This window comes from Drosophila sechellia, chromosome X, assembly GCF_004382195.2.
Source record: "Drosophila sechellia strain sech25 chromosome X, ASM438219v1, whole genome shotgun sequence".
Taxonomy (NCBI): domain Eukaryota; kingdom Metazoa; phylum Arthropoda; class Insecta; order Diptera; family Drosophilidae; genus Drosophila; species Drosophila sechellia.
In genome coordinates, this window is record NC_045954.1 from 1,662,141 (window position 1) to 1,677,578 (window position 15,438).

The window sequence follows — 15,438 nt, forward strand, 5'->3', positions numbered from 1 at the left end:
GGCGTATGCTTGACAAAAAGAGCGACAGCGGTAGACGAGCGCGTCAATGAGGAGGAAAAGTACAAAAGAGCCTGTTTGAATATTAATAGACTACTAAATATAACGCCGAGTGCGCCATCGCACCCTGTTGTACTTCTTCCGCCGGCATCGCTGCTCGTTGGACGGTCGTGGAGTATGGAGTACGGCATATGGAATACGGAATAGGATCCCCTAATCCTGGCAGCGAACGCCACTTCCTAGCCCAGTGCAAGGGCTAGGCTGGGTCACAAGGGATCCCGTCCTGGAGCTTTCCAATTGAACTGACTGCCTCGCGCACGGCAAACTTGACTGCTGGCAAAGCTTCTGGTTGTGTGGGCCAAGCTCGATTTCGGCTCAAAGCCTCAAAGTCCTTGACTCGGAGAGTAACTCAATTTAGGCGCCCGAGGATTCGTCGTGTGCCGTCGTAGCCGCCGTAGCCGTCGTACTTCCCGTCGGCAACTCCCACAACGCCGACGAGGATAAGGACGAAGCCAAGACCACGACTGCGACCACGACCACATCATTTGCAGCTGCTGGGCTGGGATGGGTTGGGCAGGGCTGGGCGTGCAGGGCCTATCTGGTCTGGTGGCCATGTCATCGTCAGCGTGGCGTCCTCGGCGACGGAGACTTTCGCTTAGACGCACCCACAAAGCACTTGAATCACTCTGCTCCACGGCTCCATCCAAGTGGCGCTAGAAGGCGTCAACCAACGAGCACTCGGCTTGAGTCCTCGTTTGAGCGCTTTGCTTGAAAAAGTGCGCACAATCCTAGCCGTCGAATTAAAAATCCGTATGTCCAACCAATTGCAGGCGGAGGAGTTGTTGTTGTTGTTCCCGCCCGACTTACTATATCTTCTCACTTATCAATTGATTGGGGCGATTAGTTTGTTCTTTACGCATGTATTTGTTGTAAGTATGTTGCTGTATTACAATATATGTGATATATGATTCTGTATTTTCCCTATATTACGTTTTATGTTTCCTAATCGTGCTAAAAAAAAATCAACAACAAATTATACTTAATGTCCATTTAAAAGCATTTGCATTTGGTGTACATACATACTGATACATATACATACACATTCATTTATTTATATATATATATATCTATATATCAGTGCTTCCGCACCTGACAAATTCAACGGCAATTTCATATTCAACTCTATTTATATTCATATTTATATTTATAATTATAATCATATTTATATTTATATTCGTATTTATATCCATAGCCATATTCAAACTCATTTACCCATATTTATTTCTGTATTCATATTGATACTCATACTCGAATTTCTGTTAATATCTGTATCTATTATAGGTATAAATAGCTCTTGCGACTTATTGGATGATATTCATTGTCTTCGTATTGTGTTTGATACCAGCGGTGTGCTTCGGATTTTGGATTTTCTGATCGTAGTATGTAGATATCGTATAAACATTTTCTAAATTTCATTGGTTGTCCGCGATATTATCTACATGAATACGGTTATGAGTACGTCCTATTTCAATGTATATTATACTGAATACATTTTGTATTCAGTATTTGTATTTGTTTTCGTATTCGTATAGTACTGAGATTGATGCTATGATGATGCAGTATTGGAGTTCTATGAGTTGGACAGTCTTATGTACAATATCTCTGGACTGCTTTGTGGAATCGGGTCAGATTTAACAATTATAAAGAATAACCATGATTACTGATTTATAAAACCGAGTTGTAAAAAGAAACGCACGAGTATATTCATAATCGAAACCTAGTAGAAATACTTTCTTTGTATAAGGCGAGCTGTGTGTGGCGATTTCTACCAAAACTGAACTATAACCGAGTTTCGTTCAATCTGATTTCTGAGGGGTATAGAAGTAACGCCAATACTGATGTGAGATTCGACTCAACTCTGACGGCATCCTACTTTTGACTATGACATCATATCTGTCTATTTGTTTAATCCATTAGTAGTTAGTTGACTTGGTGATATTATATAGGTCTATGGGTACTATGCCTATGTCTCCGAAATGCCCTTCGTTATACTAGTACACAACATCCAAGTGTCTAAGAAGCTCTTGATTTTGTCCTTCGAGTTTGGGTACAATTCCCTCGACAGTGTGTGGGGGTATGAACGATTATGTACGATTATGAACGCAGGATGTACGCGTACGCCTGGCTAATCATATACTATATGTGTGTGTGTGAGTGATTTGCACTAATTGGGTATATGGTATATCATATACGGTATACGGTATACCGTCCTAAGTTCCAGTCAGCATATGAATAACTCAACATGAACGTGTGCGTATGGGTGTTGCTATGGTTGTGGTCTGCTCCGCGTTTCGCCATGAATCGCATACTTGCATACCGGTCTGTCAGAACTCCGGAGACCCAGCTCCTTAATCAGTGTCCGTATTCGTATCCGTATCGGATCGAAATCGGAATCGGGATCGGGATCGGGATCTATCGGATGTGGACGATGTGGATGTGGACTGCCAGCGCGCCGAGTCGTGCAATCATCTGCAGACCGTGGAATCATCGCCGGCACATATGGAGTGTGGTGCCGCGAGGAAAAGCTTGCCATTGGAGCAGGCGCAGAGCTGGAAGACACGATGCATGTGATCCCTGCTTTGGGCTGTGCCCAGAATGGGCGGCTGGGCCGTCCTCAGGTTGGGCATAAGTATCTTGGAGGACTCCAGGCGCAGCTGCATCGAGAAGAGCACACGGAGGACAAGTGATTACGCTACTACTACCCACTCACCACCACGCCATCTGGCTTTCAGTCTACGCTGCTAGCGTTCAATCATACTTACGCTCCCATCGAGGGCTCGGAACTTGACGTCTTCCAGGGCCACGACTTCTATGCCTCCTGCCCGCGATTGCAAATTGATGTCCTTGGCCGCCGTCATCTCCAATTGGCGTGTGGGCGATTCGAGTCTGTAATTAAATCAGGAGGGAAGTGTTGTGCCGGCACCTCGGTTAGTGAGTGCAGAATGCTGAATCGTGAATGCTGAATGCAGGATGAAGGATTCGGTATTTGGGATTCGCGATTCGGGACTGGGAGCCCCCTCACCAGAACGCCCCGGCCTAATGAAACGGAAAGTCTCTCAATTGGTGCAGTGCCTTGAAAACATTGCAATTTCAATTTGAATGGCTGATATGACTTTGCGCTGACATCGCTGTCGCCTCGTCAACTGAAATGTTTGCCTGTGTATCTGGCGGCAGACAATTTGTAATTTTCATGAACCAACAGGCAGCTATCATCAAATTTGTCAATGAAAATGTTATTACAAGCCGCCGATCCTGTTAATGGTCCATGTGTACACATACTCGCCCACACGGACAGATGGGCTGATGGATGGGCATAATGCAAGAGACTGCCATCCCAATCCCAATCCCAGTGCCATCCAGTGCCATCCAGTGCCACCCATTGCCGCCCAGTGCCAATCGAAATCGCAGTCCGATTCTGGCGTTAGCCGTACAGGAAAAAAGGTCTGGCCCCTGTAGCGCTTTTTAATTCACTGCCACCGTTTGTGTACATTCTGACAAATGTGTATAAATATTTTCGCTGCCCGCGTGAGCTCAGTGAGCTGAATACCGACACCTATACAGGTGGCATCGGTGTGGTGTGGTGCCACTGGATGCAGCGGAGGTGCAGCTGCAGTGCACCCCGAACACCACTACACCAGGTGGGAATGGGCGGTGGCGGGGGCGGGAGCGTGGGCGTGGGCGGGGGCCTGGCGTTGTTTTTGTTACCGCAAAGGTGACGTTGACAGAGACCCACGAGGGCGAGCACGAGCGTAGCCGAGTGTTTGGTTTGCTTTTAATTTTTTATTTCTCAGATTTCCCCACCGAACTCCATCCAAGAACGACTAATATGCCACAACATGGCGTGCCGTGGATGCTGCCCGTTGCTGGCAACGAATTCCTGCAAAATTTATTACAGTCATTGAATTTCAACACCGGACTGCAGTAGATTGGCTTTCGATTTCATTTACTTTAATTGGCCATGGCTTTGGCACTCCTCCGTTGGCAGATCGTTCGAGCCCTTCCCTTCTCCCATTGTACCATCCTCCTGCCTCCTGCTGGCAATCACCAGAGTCTCCCGGGCTCAACCAGAGGACGTGGCTCAACATCCACTCACATCCACATTCAGTACTTACCTCAGCTCCCGGCCGGGCTCTGCCCGCACATGGGGCGTCTGCACGGATTCCCGGAAAACGGCGCCACCTTCGCCGTCGATCCGCAGGGCATGTGCTCCGATGGTGACTTCATCGCGGTTCACGGAGAACAGGCTGCGTCCGTTGGTGTCGTTTATGCGAAATCCCGCCGACAGGCACTCGAACTTATCGTGTCCCAGGAATAAATGATTCTCAATCATGCCATTCGGATCACGTGTATTGATTGAAAAGTTACGTGATGACTCTGTCGAGGGCAAGAAATAGATATAGATACACGGAAAATACATATGCGCCGGATAAGGATTGCAGTGAGTGTTTGTGTGACAAATGCGGGTATTTTAAGCAGTAATTGCAATATAAATGAGTGAACACACAACGCCAACCAGCCGCAGAGACGTTGAAAGTGGGCACCCGTGCTCATCTGGTTAAGATAGCATGTTACAAGTCGCCGGAAACGAAAATCAAAACTCAGGCTCCGCTCTCCTCCATTGTCTCAGCTGGGTCGAGCATGGCCATCGCTCTTGACTATCAACTATCAGCTATCAGCCCTCGCTGACAGCCCCGCCAGGTGGCTGTGTTCCGCCGTGACCCGTCACCCGTCGCCCATCGACCATCCCTCAGTCCTAGTCGGGATTCGTATCCGTATCCGTCCATCTGGACCACCTAGCGCCCAGCACCCAGCACCCACCGCCCACTTCCGCGCACGTATCTGCGGTTGTCGCTTATCGCTGCCGGAAATGCTCTGCTGCTTTTTGGTAACATTTTGCTGTCGACACATGGACGAAGGTCCCTGGGAAATGGCATCAGTCTTCTCAGCTCTTGCCTTCATATGGCTTATCTGTAATTGTACATCTTGGCTGCTGCTCAAGGCGGAGCAAGAGGAGCAAGTTGGGCAAGTGGGGCAAGTGGGGCAAGCGGAGCAACAGCCCCGATCTCATTTACCGACGCTTAGCGCTCCTGATTTCTGGCTCCTGGTCGTGCCTTCGTGCTGAGCACGCTTGATATCTGTTGATTTATGTCTTCACTGGCACCGGCACACATTTGTCCTCGACCATCCCCAACCGTGCGCCTGCCCATGTCCACACCCATCCACCTAACCTCCTGTCCACCTGTGCCATGAAACATTCATGCACTTGCCCTCAAGCACGGGAAAACAAATGGGCCTGCCGATGCTCCTCGGAGGCTGCATAATAGCGCCCGGCAGCGCAGTTCATTAAACATGCACTGGATGATGCTATTCAGTCATTCAGCCACCCAGCCATCCAGTCGTCCAGTTGTCCGCCATTCGGCCACTCGGCCGCATGCACTCAGTCATCGGAGGCAGCATCTGGCGGGCGGCCCGCATGACTTTGACATTTGCGGAGGAAGTTCATCAGCGGCCATCCCATGGGTGCCTCTGAGCCCTGACCCCCGAATCCTAGGCGATGGCTCATCACGGCGTGACCAGGATCTAACCAACTGAGTGGGGTGCGAATTGTGTGAAGTGTGCGAAAGAAGCATGAAGGTTGCATATTTATGAAATGAATATTAATAGGAATCCAAACAGGGGATGTCCGCACAACTGCGACGCCGATGAGGTGCCACCTAATCGCTCGATAATGCCGGAGGCGCTCCACGGGAACGCGACTAGCACTCACCTATGGAGATGGGTTGGCCGTGCCGCGAACGGATTGTGGAGGCGCGCAGCATGTCCATAATTATCGCTTGTCCGGACAACTGTATGCCACCGGGTACGATTTTGAGCTGCCCCATGCCCTCCTGAAAGCGATAAGCGGAGTGGTGAGTGTTTTAGGTTCGGGATGGGGGCCCAGTGGCTGAGTTGCAATTACCGTTGAGAACTCCATCACCTTGAGTATCCAGAGGGTGAGCACCAGGTTCGTGATGATGAGCAGCATCAGCAGCAGCAGCAGGGTACACAGGCACTTTTTTCGCCACCCGATGAGGCCCAAGTACGTCTCGATTCCGCCAACGAATCCGTCCACATTGGAGCGTCCAGCTGCAGCGCTCCGACCGCTCCTCGCCTCGCTGCGCCCCAGAGCGTGGCCATGACCATGGCCATGGCTGACAGTGGCCTTCCCCGTCGTCGCAGTCACCGTTGTGGCGGACATGGCGCCTCCTCCGCTCCCGACCTTCGTCGTGGGAAGGGCGTTTAGAGCCCCACCGCTGTTTCCGTTACCGCTGGTTGAACTGGTGCCACCAGTTGTCATTGGACGGTGGCTGCTGGCCTTGTGGGGTCGTTTGGGCGTGGTGCCAGCCGTTAGTTGGCGCGAGTGTGGCCCAAAGTCAGTGATCTCACTGCTGCCAGCGGCCAACATTCCGGCGCTGCTGCACTGCAGCTAGTGGATGCATGGGAAGTGCATGACTCTCCGGTTGCGTAGTATCCTGCAAAGAGTACACGCAAACAATGAGCGGCGTTGCATGGTACAGTAAAAAAAAGGAACTTTGGACATAAGAGGCCCTGGCTCCACATGCGTTGTTCCATGCATTTGGACACCTTTGTGAGTGATTTCCAAAGGAGTCGAGCCCTCGTTAGCAAATCCATGGCGCTAAGACACCGGTGGATGCCATGGGGGAGCTGTCCATGATAAAGCAAAGAAGTCTGCGTCTGGACCTGGAAGACATCGAGTTCATAAATCTGCTCTGCTGGCGGAGCTACGGAGTCACGGGGGTGGCAAAGCACCAAAGCACTAAAGTATGCAGCTGGCTGATGCAGTTAGCCCATGCAGTGGGAGCTGCAGATGCCACTGGAAGTGCACCTACAAATGCGCCAGTTGATGACTTTGGCGGCGCCAGCTGTTGGCGACTTCACACGTGCATCTCTTCAATTATGCATGCCTGCAGCAACTGCAGGCAACCTACATTTGCGAACTGCGAGTTGCAAGTTGCGAACTGGGAACTGAAAACTGAAAACTGAAAACTGCAAACTGCAAACTGCGGACTGCTGGTGAGTGAGTGCGAATATATATTCTGGCTACATTTACATGCATGAGCTGCGGAAATGACGGCGGGGTGGGCGGAGTATTTATTAAACCATTCTGTCAAAAGAAATCATAATAAATAAAATAAAAAGTCATAAATGAATAAATTATAGACTTTTTGCTCGTGAGGCTCGTGAATAAATAAATAAGCAATTCTAGAACAGCAAGTAAATTATTTTCCGGCCAATCTGATGTCAAAGGTAATTAGTTGAATGCGTCTGTTCTGTTTCGCGTTGCCTTTGGCGCTTTAAAGGTCGAAAGGTGTGGCACGCATCATTGCCACAGACAGCTCAGTTCATCTCAGTTTATCTCAGTTCAGCTGAGTTCAGTTCTGATCAACAGATCTATATTTCGGTGGGTGTCTATAATTATCATCATCGGCATCTTAAGAAGCAATCCGCGTGAGTTATGAAATACATTCTGTGCGCGCTCAATAAAAATGAAATGTATAAATAAATATATAGATAATCTCTGTTTCGGCAACTTATTTTTATCTCTACTCAGTTTAGCTCTTCAGCGAGGCCTGCCCGAGATACAAACCGAAATACTATTTCCACATGTCTACTGACCGATCGGCCATAAATGCTTTTACGACCTATTCTCTTCTGGTCACCTCATCTCCGACCAAAAGTACTCCGCCCTCCTTCCGTCGTCCCTTCGGTGGCCATGGACCGATTTTGTTTATGTTTATCACTATGTTTATACAGCCCGCGTCGGCAATTACTTCGATTGTTTACGGCCCATTTTAGTGCATTCTGAGTGTCGAGTAGCATGGAGCGTGGAGCACGGAGGGCTGTCAAGTCAAGGATTTGTGATCCGTCCGGATCGGTGGCAAGGTGTGTGTGGGTGGTATCTGGGATGTGGCACCTGCCGACCGAATTCAAAAAGTATTACACTTAAATTGCAAGCTACGGATGAACAAAAAAGGAAGGGTTCGATTCAGCCCCATCGGTGGGGTAAGTGGCACAGTCCCATCTGGCGAGCAATGAACAGGCAAACTTCCACAGTCGGCAATTGTGTTATTTATTTTGAAATGCTTGTAGTGCAGACACAATATAGGCAGCCCCAAGTAGCTAGTGTGCACCCAGAAAATAAAATAATATATGTTTCAAAGGTTGGTGGGCCTTTCAACGGCTTTCTCTCATTATAATTTTCCAAATTCGTACACTTTTGTTACCCTGTACTCTTTTGGGTGCGCTGGCAGTTGCATCCTGCCACAGTAATCTGAAAACTCGAACAGATTCCAGGCCGGATGAAGGCCACGGATCGTGCTCCGAGAATTGTCCAAGGAAGCTGAAGGTGATTTAGTATCTGCAGACAGGCATGCAAATGAAATCGGATTCGGATTCGGATTCGGGATTCGAGTCGGGATCGGGGAGTGGGAAGTGGTGCCCTGGAACTTGGGACACAGTGCAATATGAACTCCGCTGGGCACAAGCATCACGTGCCGCACGGCTTGGTAAAGTTGCCCCAGCAGTTGGTGCTCTCTTAATTTTGTTACTGTTTCTGCAACTTCTTGTGCTTGTGCTGCTGCCACACGTTTTTGCTGCGACTTATGTCACATCCATGCGGATTCCGTTTACATTGTGATATTCATGGGAAATTACTGAATGGCCATGAGAGCTGACTCTAACTGGTCATATGCCACGGAGATCATGGCCGATATTGACGGACTGCAAACTGGCAGTCACGATGAAGGAGCCACTTGTGCACGAGAAGCGGCTCAAAGGTCCTTGGCAGTTTAGGGCAATTTAGAGCGAAGCGCAGTCGTACGGATTGGCTGTCCAGAATGGAGTCAGGTGCCGGACCAGCACACTTGGTTTTGGCCGTTTATAGAAATGAACTCGTAAATGGAAAATATTGCTTTGTCCAGCTATTAAGTTATCAACGGCAAGGGACGGAAGGAAAGGAGAAGGGACCCAGACACGGACGAAGACATGACTGGGAACCCTTATGCATATGTGGCTGGGGCAGGAAAGGGTTACGCCAGCAACGAGCAACTATCAACTAGTGGGGTTGAGCAGCCTGTGCCACGGCACGTCTCTGACAAGGGACCAGCACCCTAATATCCGCACAGAGCCGTAGTCCCAGTCGGCGTCGTGGTTTTGGACATAATACTCCGTATTCCGACTGCGACTGCGACTACGACCACCACTACGACTCCGGCTCCGTACAGCAGTTTCATATTTTGTAACCATTTCGTGTTGTGTCTTGTGCGAAAGGTGCTTGTATGTAGTTGCCGCACTTAATGGCGCTCGTACGTTTTGGCAGCAGGAGCAGCAGGACTACACTTGTGTCATTCTTGTACTCGCATGTATATTGTTATGTCCTTGTTGCCGCCTGCAGGACATTTTTATTCCAATCGTGCGTAAGTGGCGTAGCGGCCATAAACCTTAACTTTTCCGCACCCATGTGGGCAAGGGAAGAACCCTGCTGTCTTTTTGGCCAACTAAATGGGCACAAAATGGGCAGAAGACTAGTTGGCTTAAGCCAAACCCACTTGATCACCGTGTTCCCGTGCGTTTTGCGTAGATTGAGGGAACTAGTACGGATCAAATAGTTTCCTTACTAACTAAACTCTAAGGGACTGTGATCAGTGCCATATACATACGTACTCTTACACCAAGTCTTGAGCAAACAGATTTCGTATCTTTTTCAAACGCGATCTCTTGGCCGGATTACGACACACACTGAAATGGGAGTCCGATCGCGACGACGCGCTGACCTTCACAATTCCAAACGGCAGCCATGAACGAGAGGCGCGCTAGTCAGTTTGCTCAGCAGGCAGCGAAAACCAGAAAGCACAGACAAAAAAAGCACTCGAAAACGATTTTTCGAAACTATTGAACTGGGAAATCTTGGAACACTCTCTCTCTCGTCTCTCGAATCCAACGCCAGCGGCACCAATGTGCTCCGTATGCGCGCACGGCTACCGTCCTCCTTCACGGCGGCACAACAACTGAAGGCGGAAGGCCACAATCGCCTGCCGGAATACCAGCCACTTCACGTTTGGTTCGGTTCGGTACGGTTCGCAGCTGAAGCTGAAGCTGATTGAGGATTCGGGTGCGGGTTCGGATTGAGATTCGGACTCGGGCTCGGAAAGCTTTCGGCCGACCGGGTTTCACTCAAACATCGGTTGGCTGAGGACGGCCGACGCCAGTGCCCCATGCCCCAACGCGTCGTCGTCCTCGCTCGTAGTCACTCGAGTGGCCAACGAGCCGGAGGCTTCGTAGCAACCGCCTTGTTTACGTTTTCAGCCCGGCTACAGCCGAGCAACACGTGGTCGGTCAGCAGCAGCCACGTGTTGCTGCCGTGGCTGGTGGCCAGTGGACCTGCTGGCGGAGAGCGGTGTGTGTGGTCTGCCCAAGGAACTGGCCCTCCTCCTCCCGCTCTAACTTGACAGATCACTCCGCTGGGGAGGGGACTTGATTAGAGTTCCGGCACAATTTGTTAATTATTCAGTGCTATGTGTGCAGTCGGCTTCCTGCTTTCGAAACTAGATACATTTGCATCTAGAAATGCGCGAAGCAGCGAATATCGTGGATATATATTAAAGAATAATTCTTACAAGTAATGAAAGATATATAAGTAAATATATAAAATGCGAAAAAAAAAAATATATATATGTATATCCATCTGATTTTGGGTTCCCTACCCACTTTGTTGCGAGTGTGAGAGTGGATTGCCTGCGCTACAAGTCGGCCAGTCCCATCCGCAATCTCGAGCCCGTTCATCCGCTTTCAAACCCTTTCATCCCTGGCTCCCTCCCCGCACCCTGGCCTATTTATAAATTAAAAGCGTGTTCATCTTTGGCCAAAGTTCATAATTTTTGCGCCTTTATTGGGAGCACGCTGGCAGGGGCGGCGACGGTAACTGCCGTCTGCCAGCCACATACTTGCGCCCTCCTTTGTTTCAGCAAGCAAAAGCATATATATTGGGTCGTGGGGTCCAGGACCTTCTAATTGTCCTTGCCAGCAGCTGCTGCCCCGTTGAGACGGAGCAGGAAAAGGCTGGCAGCTCGGGGCTCTGGGGAGCATGGGTTTGGGTATTTAGCCGGCAATTGTTCCCGGAAGATCCCCTGCCGGATGATCTAGAAATGACAAAGGACATCAAGATATTTCACCAATAAAAAACATGTCGAAATTCCATGCCATCTCTTTGAACTTTTTCTCTTCTCTTCTATTTCAAATTAGATCAATTTTCGGTAGTGTAAATTCTAAGCTACTAGTGTTTCTAGCTGTGTAGCAAACTGAAATAAAACCGCCTGCCACGCCCCACGCTCTGTGTGTTTGTGTGTGTGATAAAGGCTGCGGCCACTTTTTGCAGCTGCTCAGCTTTGAACGTGGGGTGTGTGCTAAAGGTCCTTTGTCGTTCCTTCGCCCAAAAGGAGGTCCTGGTTAAAATTTAAGTTGCACCCCCAAACCCATTCCAGCTGGCAGAAGGCACATATGTATATACGTACATATTCAGCCACGTTGCCGCACATGTTAATTGTGCTCCGGAACCAGGACACGGACTTGCTGGGCGCCGATGCCAGGGACGCCTCTTCCTTTATGCATTTATAATATCTTAACTTGTTTTCAACTGAATTTGCCTCTTGAAATTGTCAGCAGCATGCTCGTGCTGGGAAAATAATGAGCCTCAGCTTTTCATAAGTATGAAAGTGGTTCTGCGTGGCTCTCCTTGGGCGAACTGAAAACTAAAAAGGTTGTCATTTGAATGCAGGCACCATACCCTCAAGCAATTAGGACCGCATTACACATACACATATATTTGCATATATAGGCGGGCCCACAGCCCACAGGCCACGTATTAAATTCCAAAAGACGTAATGAGCAATCTGGCCAACTGATTGGCCAGTTAGCCAAACTATCGCGAGCCTGCTGGCCACATCGAGCCTTCATGTCAATGACAATTTATACAAATGCCGAGCAAACAGTCGTGCCTCACAGGTGGGTTAGCAGGTGGGTTGCCTGTTGGGTGGTGTGTGTTTAGCTGGTGAGCAGACTATGGACTACGGACTACCAACTGGCGACTGCGTCCACAGGACACACGAGGTTGCGGCCGGCTTGGCTCTCCTCTGCCCGGCTGTGCTCCAAGTTGTGCAAACAATCATAAATAAAGCAAGCAATCAAACATGCTGTTGTACTCTGATTACCCTAATTTGTATGCTACAATTTGACACATGACAATTGACACTTAGTTACAATGGGTGCCAACATCAAGCACTCCAGCCACACTGCACCACATAGCACCAAACATAGCACAACGCAGCGCACATATTTGGCAATCATTTATTTTAGAGCCAATTGAATTTTAAGTAGTCAAACATGCATATGACATAAGTACGCAGCCACACGCATGACAATGCACCCAGACAGACACACGGCCATTTCATTGTGTGTGTGTGTATGTAGGTGTGTGTGTAGTTATGCAAACACTTGCATCCCGATGCATGCGTCCTGTCGATAAAGGGCTCCAGGACACCCACGACCACTCCCGCACCGAAATGGCAGACTGATCGCCCTTTCAAATCGTGGCCATAAATATGACAAGTTGAATTCATTGAATGGTTTCATTTCATTGTTCCCTCTCCATTGGCGGCGAAAACTAATTGGCCAAACTATTTGGCTTTAACAGCCACTAAGCGCGGGCTCCAGACCACTGTCAGTCCCCATACCCATCCCCTCCCATCCTCGTTGTGGATGTGTCGTGCGAGTGTCATCGCAGATTAAAGCCCAGAATTGATGGGGCAATGTTATCAGTTTTATTGTCATGGCCGCTGGACACGCAGGCAGGAGCCCTAATTCGCTTGCCCCCCAAAAAATGCAGCTCCAACGACGCCCAGGCGTCTTTTTGAAGGTGCCTCCAGGGGATTGGACATCTAGTCGATGGGTCTGCTCCTCGTCCTGCTGCATCGGATGAGTCCATCGGCTCGCACTCGCAATGTCATTGTTGTCGCTCTGACAAAGGATGCTGGACTCGATGCTGGATGATCCCATCATCACGTGGCGCGTTGGTCCCTCCTTCCGCTTCCTGTTGCTCTTCCTGCCGCACAGCCGCACAGCCGGCTTGCCACATGCCACATGGCACTTGCCACTTGCCGTGGGGCACAAAAATCAAACAGCTTACAATCGGTGGCGGCAATCCGAAGTAGAAATATAGCATCAAGGTGCGGGAATGGTGGCGCAGCCAAAGCGAGAGCCCATGAATAATTCCACTTCAATTCCACTTTGTATATTTCATTTTTGCAGCCAGTGCAACATCATACATCACGGCAACAGCGTCAGCGCCAGACGACGATGGGCCCAGGACGAAAAGGACACAGGGAACAAGCCTGGCAATTGGCTCTCCTCATCGCTGAATGACTGCCTGGTTGACTGAATGACTGGTTGACTGGATGACTGACAGCCGAGATTCGGACGAAACATTTCGAGTTCGCATTATCCTCATATTAATTAATAACAATTCATAGGCCAATCCCATTTGGCCGTTGCAGTTAATCTGTGATCTGATCGGCAGATGCAATGGCATTTCAGCCCGCCGGTTGAGCAAGTGCATCCACCCCCCCCCACCCGCACCACAAAAAAAAGTCAACGGGTATCCGCTAGTCGGATCATCGCGACAGCACTTTGTTGCTTTGGTTTTGGTCTGTTTATGCCATCGCTCTGCACTTAAATAAACTTTTGTGTCAAAATTTTATCAATTATTCAGTTAAAATGCATGGCAAATCCTGTTAAAACTGCAGCAGCAGCGGCAACAAAAACAATAACACCATCGATGACAATGGCATCGAGTGCAAAAACCAAAAATCCCGAGAGGAAGGCACTGCCTCCACTTATGGGCGGGGGTGATGGCGGAGAAACCATGTCACTGGCCACATATGGCCATTTGTCAATTGAATGATGGGAATATGAATTTATGGCATTAAAATCTTTTGGTTTTTCGGCCGTTTGCACGAAGTGAAAGCGAAAATGCAGCAAAAAATGCAAAAAAGGAAAAAAGGTCGAGCGGAAAACAAAGAGTTGGTGTGAAAGCGGACAAAAGCTGACTAGGATCAGGAGGCCCGGCAAAAGCGGATTATTCGTAAAAACAAACTCCGGCCCAGAGCGGCAAAAAGATGGGGCTCAAACGGAACGCAATGCAAATAAGAGTATTCGACGATATGGCCAAATGGCATTGTCGCGTACAAGTCAATCGAAAAGAACCGCGATTGCCAGGATGTGTTCCTGAATGCTCCGCCAGCCGACTGACGCAGTGCGTCGCACTGACGAAAGGTCAACTGAGCCGTCGGCCTAATGCCACATTGCACTACCCCTCGATTGGCCAACAGGGTTTTTAAATCAGTTTAAAAGTATGCAGCAATTGAACAACTATACAGATTCCTCGGCTGGACCCTATCTCGTGTCCCGGAATCCCTGTATCCAAGTATCACTCGTCACCAAGTCCACAGGACTGCCACCCACCACATGGACACATGCATGGTGCGGACAAGGGGCGATGGGGAGCTCTTGTCTAAGCGATTTTTGATTACACTTCCGACGGAAATTATCATATATCCTTCTACTTGAATAATTTCATGGAAATGCGCGACAGAACGTTGGGGGCTGGCGGGCGACGCCCAATGCCTCTCCTCCCACCTCCAGCAATTCGACGGAGTGGGGTGCTGGTTTCCCGGATTCGCAGAATCACAGAATCCGCCGCGACCTCTGGCCCAGTGTCGGGAAATTGGTTCGTGCAACGCTGCTGCACCTCATCGATGGCTGGCTGGGTAGTCACTTAGCGCACCGGGAACACTTTACACTTTAAGCCAGAACCCCGCAGATCCCTTTCTGAAGCTTTCAAGAAGCTGGCATGAGGAGGGGGTGGCACGTAGCAGAAAAGCAGAAAAGGACCCAAGAGGAAACCCGACACTAATTAAAGGCATTTGTTGTAGCAGTTTCATTCAATTAATTATTTCGACTATCATCGCTGTCAATCTTTTTATCTGGAAATCTGCCTGCCAGCAGCCAGGACTAGGACTCGGACTGAGACTCTGATTCAGGCTCTGACTCGGATTCGGACTAGGAGCAAACTTCGTGCTGCGGAGCAGCAGAACTTATTTGTTTTGTCTGCCAGCCGCCGGTTGGAGCAGTCGCCGAGCCAGGTCCGTCCGAGGACTGCTCCTCCCCAGCCAAGTGCTGGGTAATGCTTTGTTTCACGCTCCGCAGTGCGACTGCCTTGGCCACATCCTCCGCCGTGCGTCTCGTTTCCTAGGCACTCCTGCTCGCTGT

At 49.5% G+C, this 15,438-nt stretch overlaps 1 protein-coding gene across 2 annotated transcripts; it reads right to left on the bottom strand.

Moving 5' to 3' along the window:
- Positions 1 to 901: 901 nt before the first annotated feature.
- On the bottom strand, positions 902 to 10,125 carry LOC6616024 (delta-sarcoglycan). Of its 2 annotated transcripts, none has more exons than XM_032725833.1 (6): positions 9,781 to 10,125; positions 6,017 to 6,569; positions 5,825 to 5,945; positions 4,170 to 4,431; positions 2,820 to 2,943; positions 902 to 2,711 (listed from the first exon to the last, which is right to left on the bottom strand). In XM_032725833.1, the coding sequence occupies exons 2-6, from the start codon at positions 6,500 to 6,502 to the stop codon at positions 2,523 to 2,525; spliced, it is 1,182 nt and encodes a 393-aa protein (XP_032581724.1). In that variant the 5' UTR covers positions 6,503 to 6,569; positions 9,781 to 10,125; the 3' UTR covers positions 902 to 2,522. The 2 variants fall into 2 exon arrangements, with proteins under 2 accessions (XP_032581724.1, XP_032581725.1); XM_032725834.1 differs by having other exon boundaries at positions 9,777 to 10,125.
- Between the last annotated feature and the right edge of the window lie 5,313 nt (positions 10,126 to 15,438).

Excerpts from the sequence above, each read along its gene's own strand:
- LOC6616024 (XM_032725833.1), bottom strand. The coding sequence starts at position 6,502 with ATGTTGGCCGCTGGCAGCAGTGAGATCACTGACTTTGGGCCACACTCG. Across the intron at positions 5,946-6,016 it reads AGGTGATGGAGTTCTCAACG|GAGGGCATGGGGCAGCTCAA; the intron begins GTAATTGCAACT and ends TATCGCTTTCAG. Across the intron at positions 2,712-2,819 it reads TCCGAGCCCTCGATGGGAGC|CTGCGCCTGGAGTCCTCCAA; the intron begins GTAAGTATGATT and ends TTCTCGATGCAG.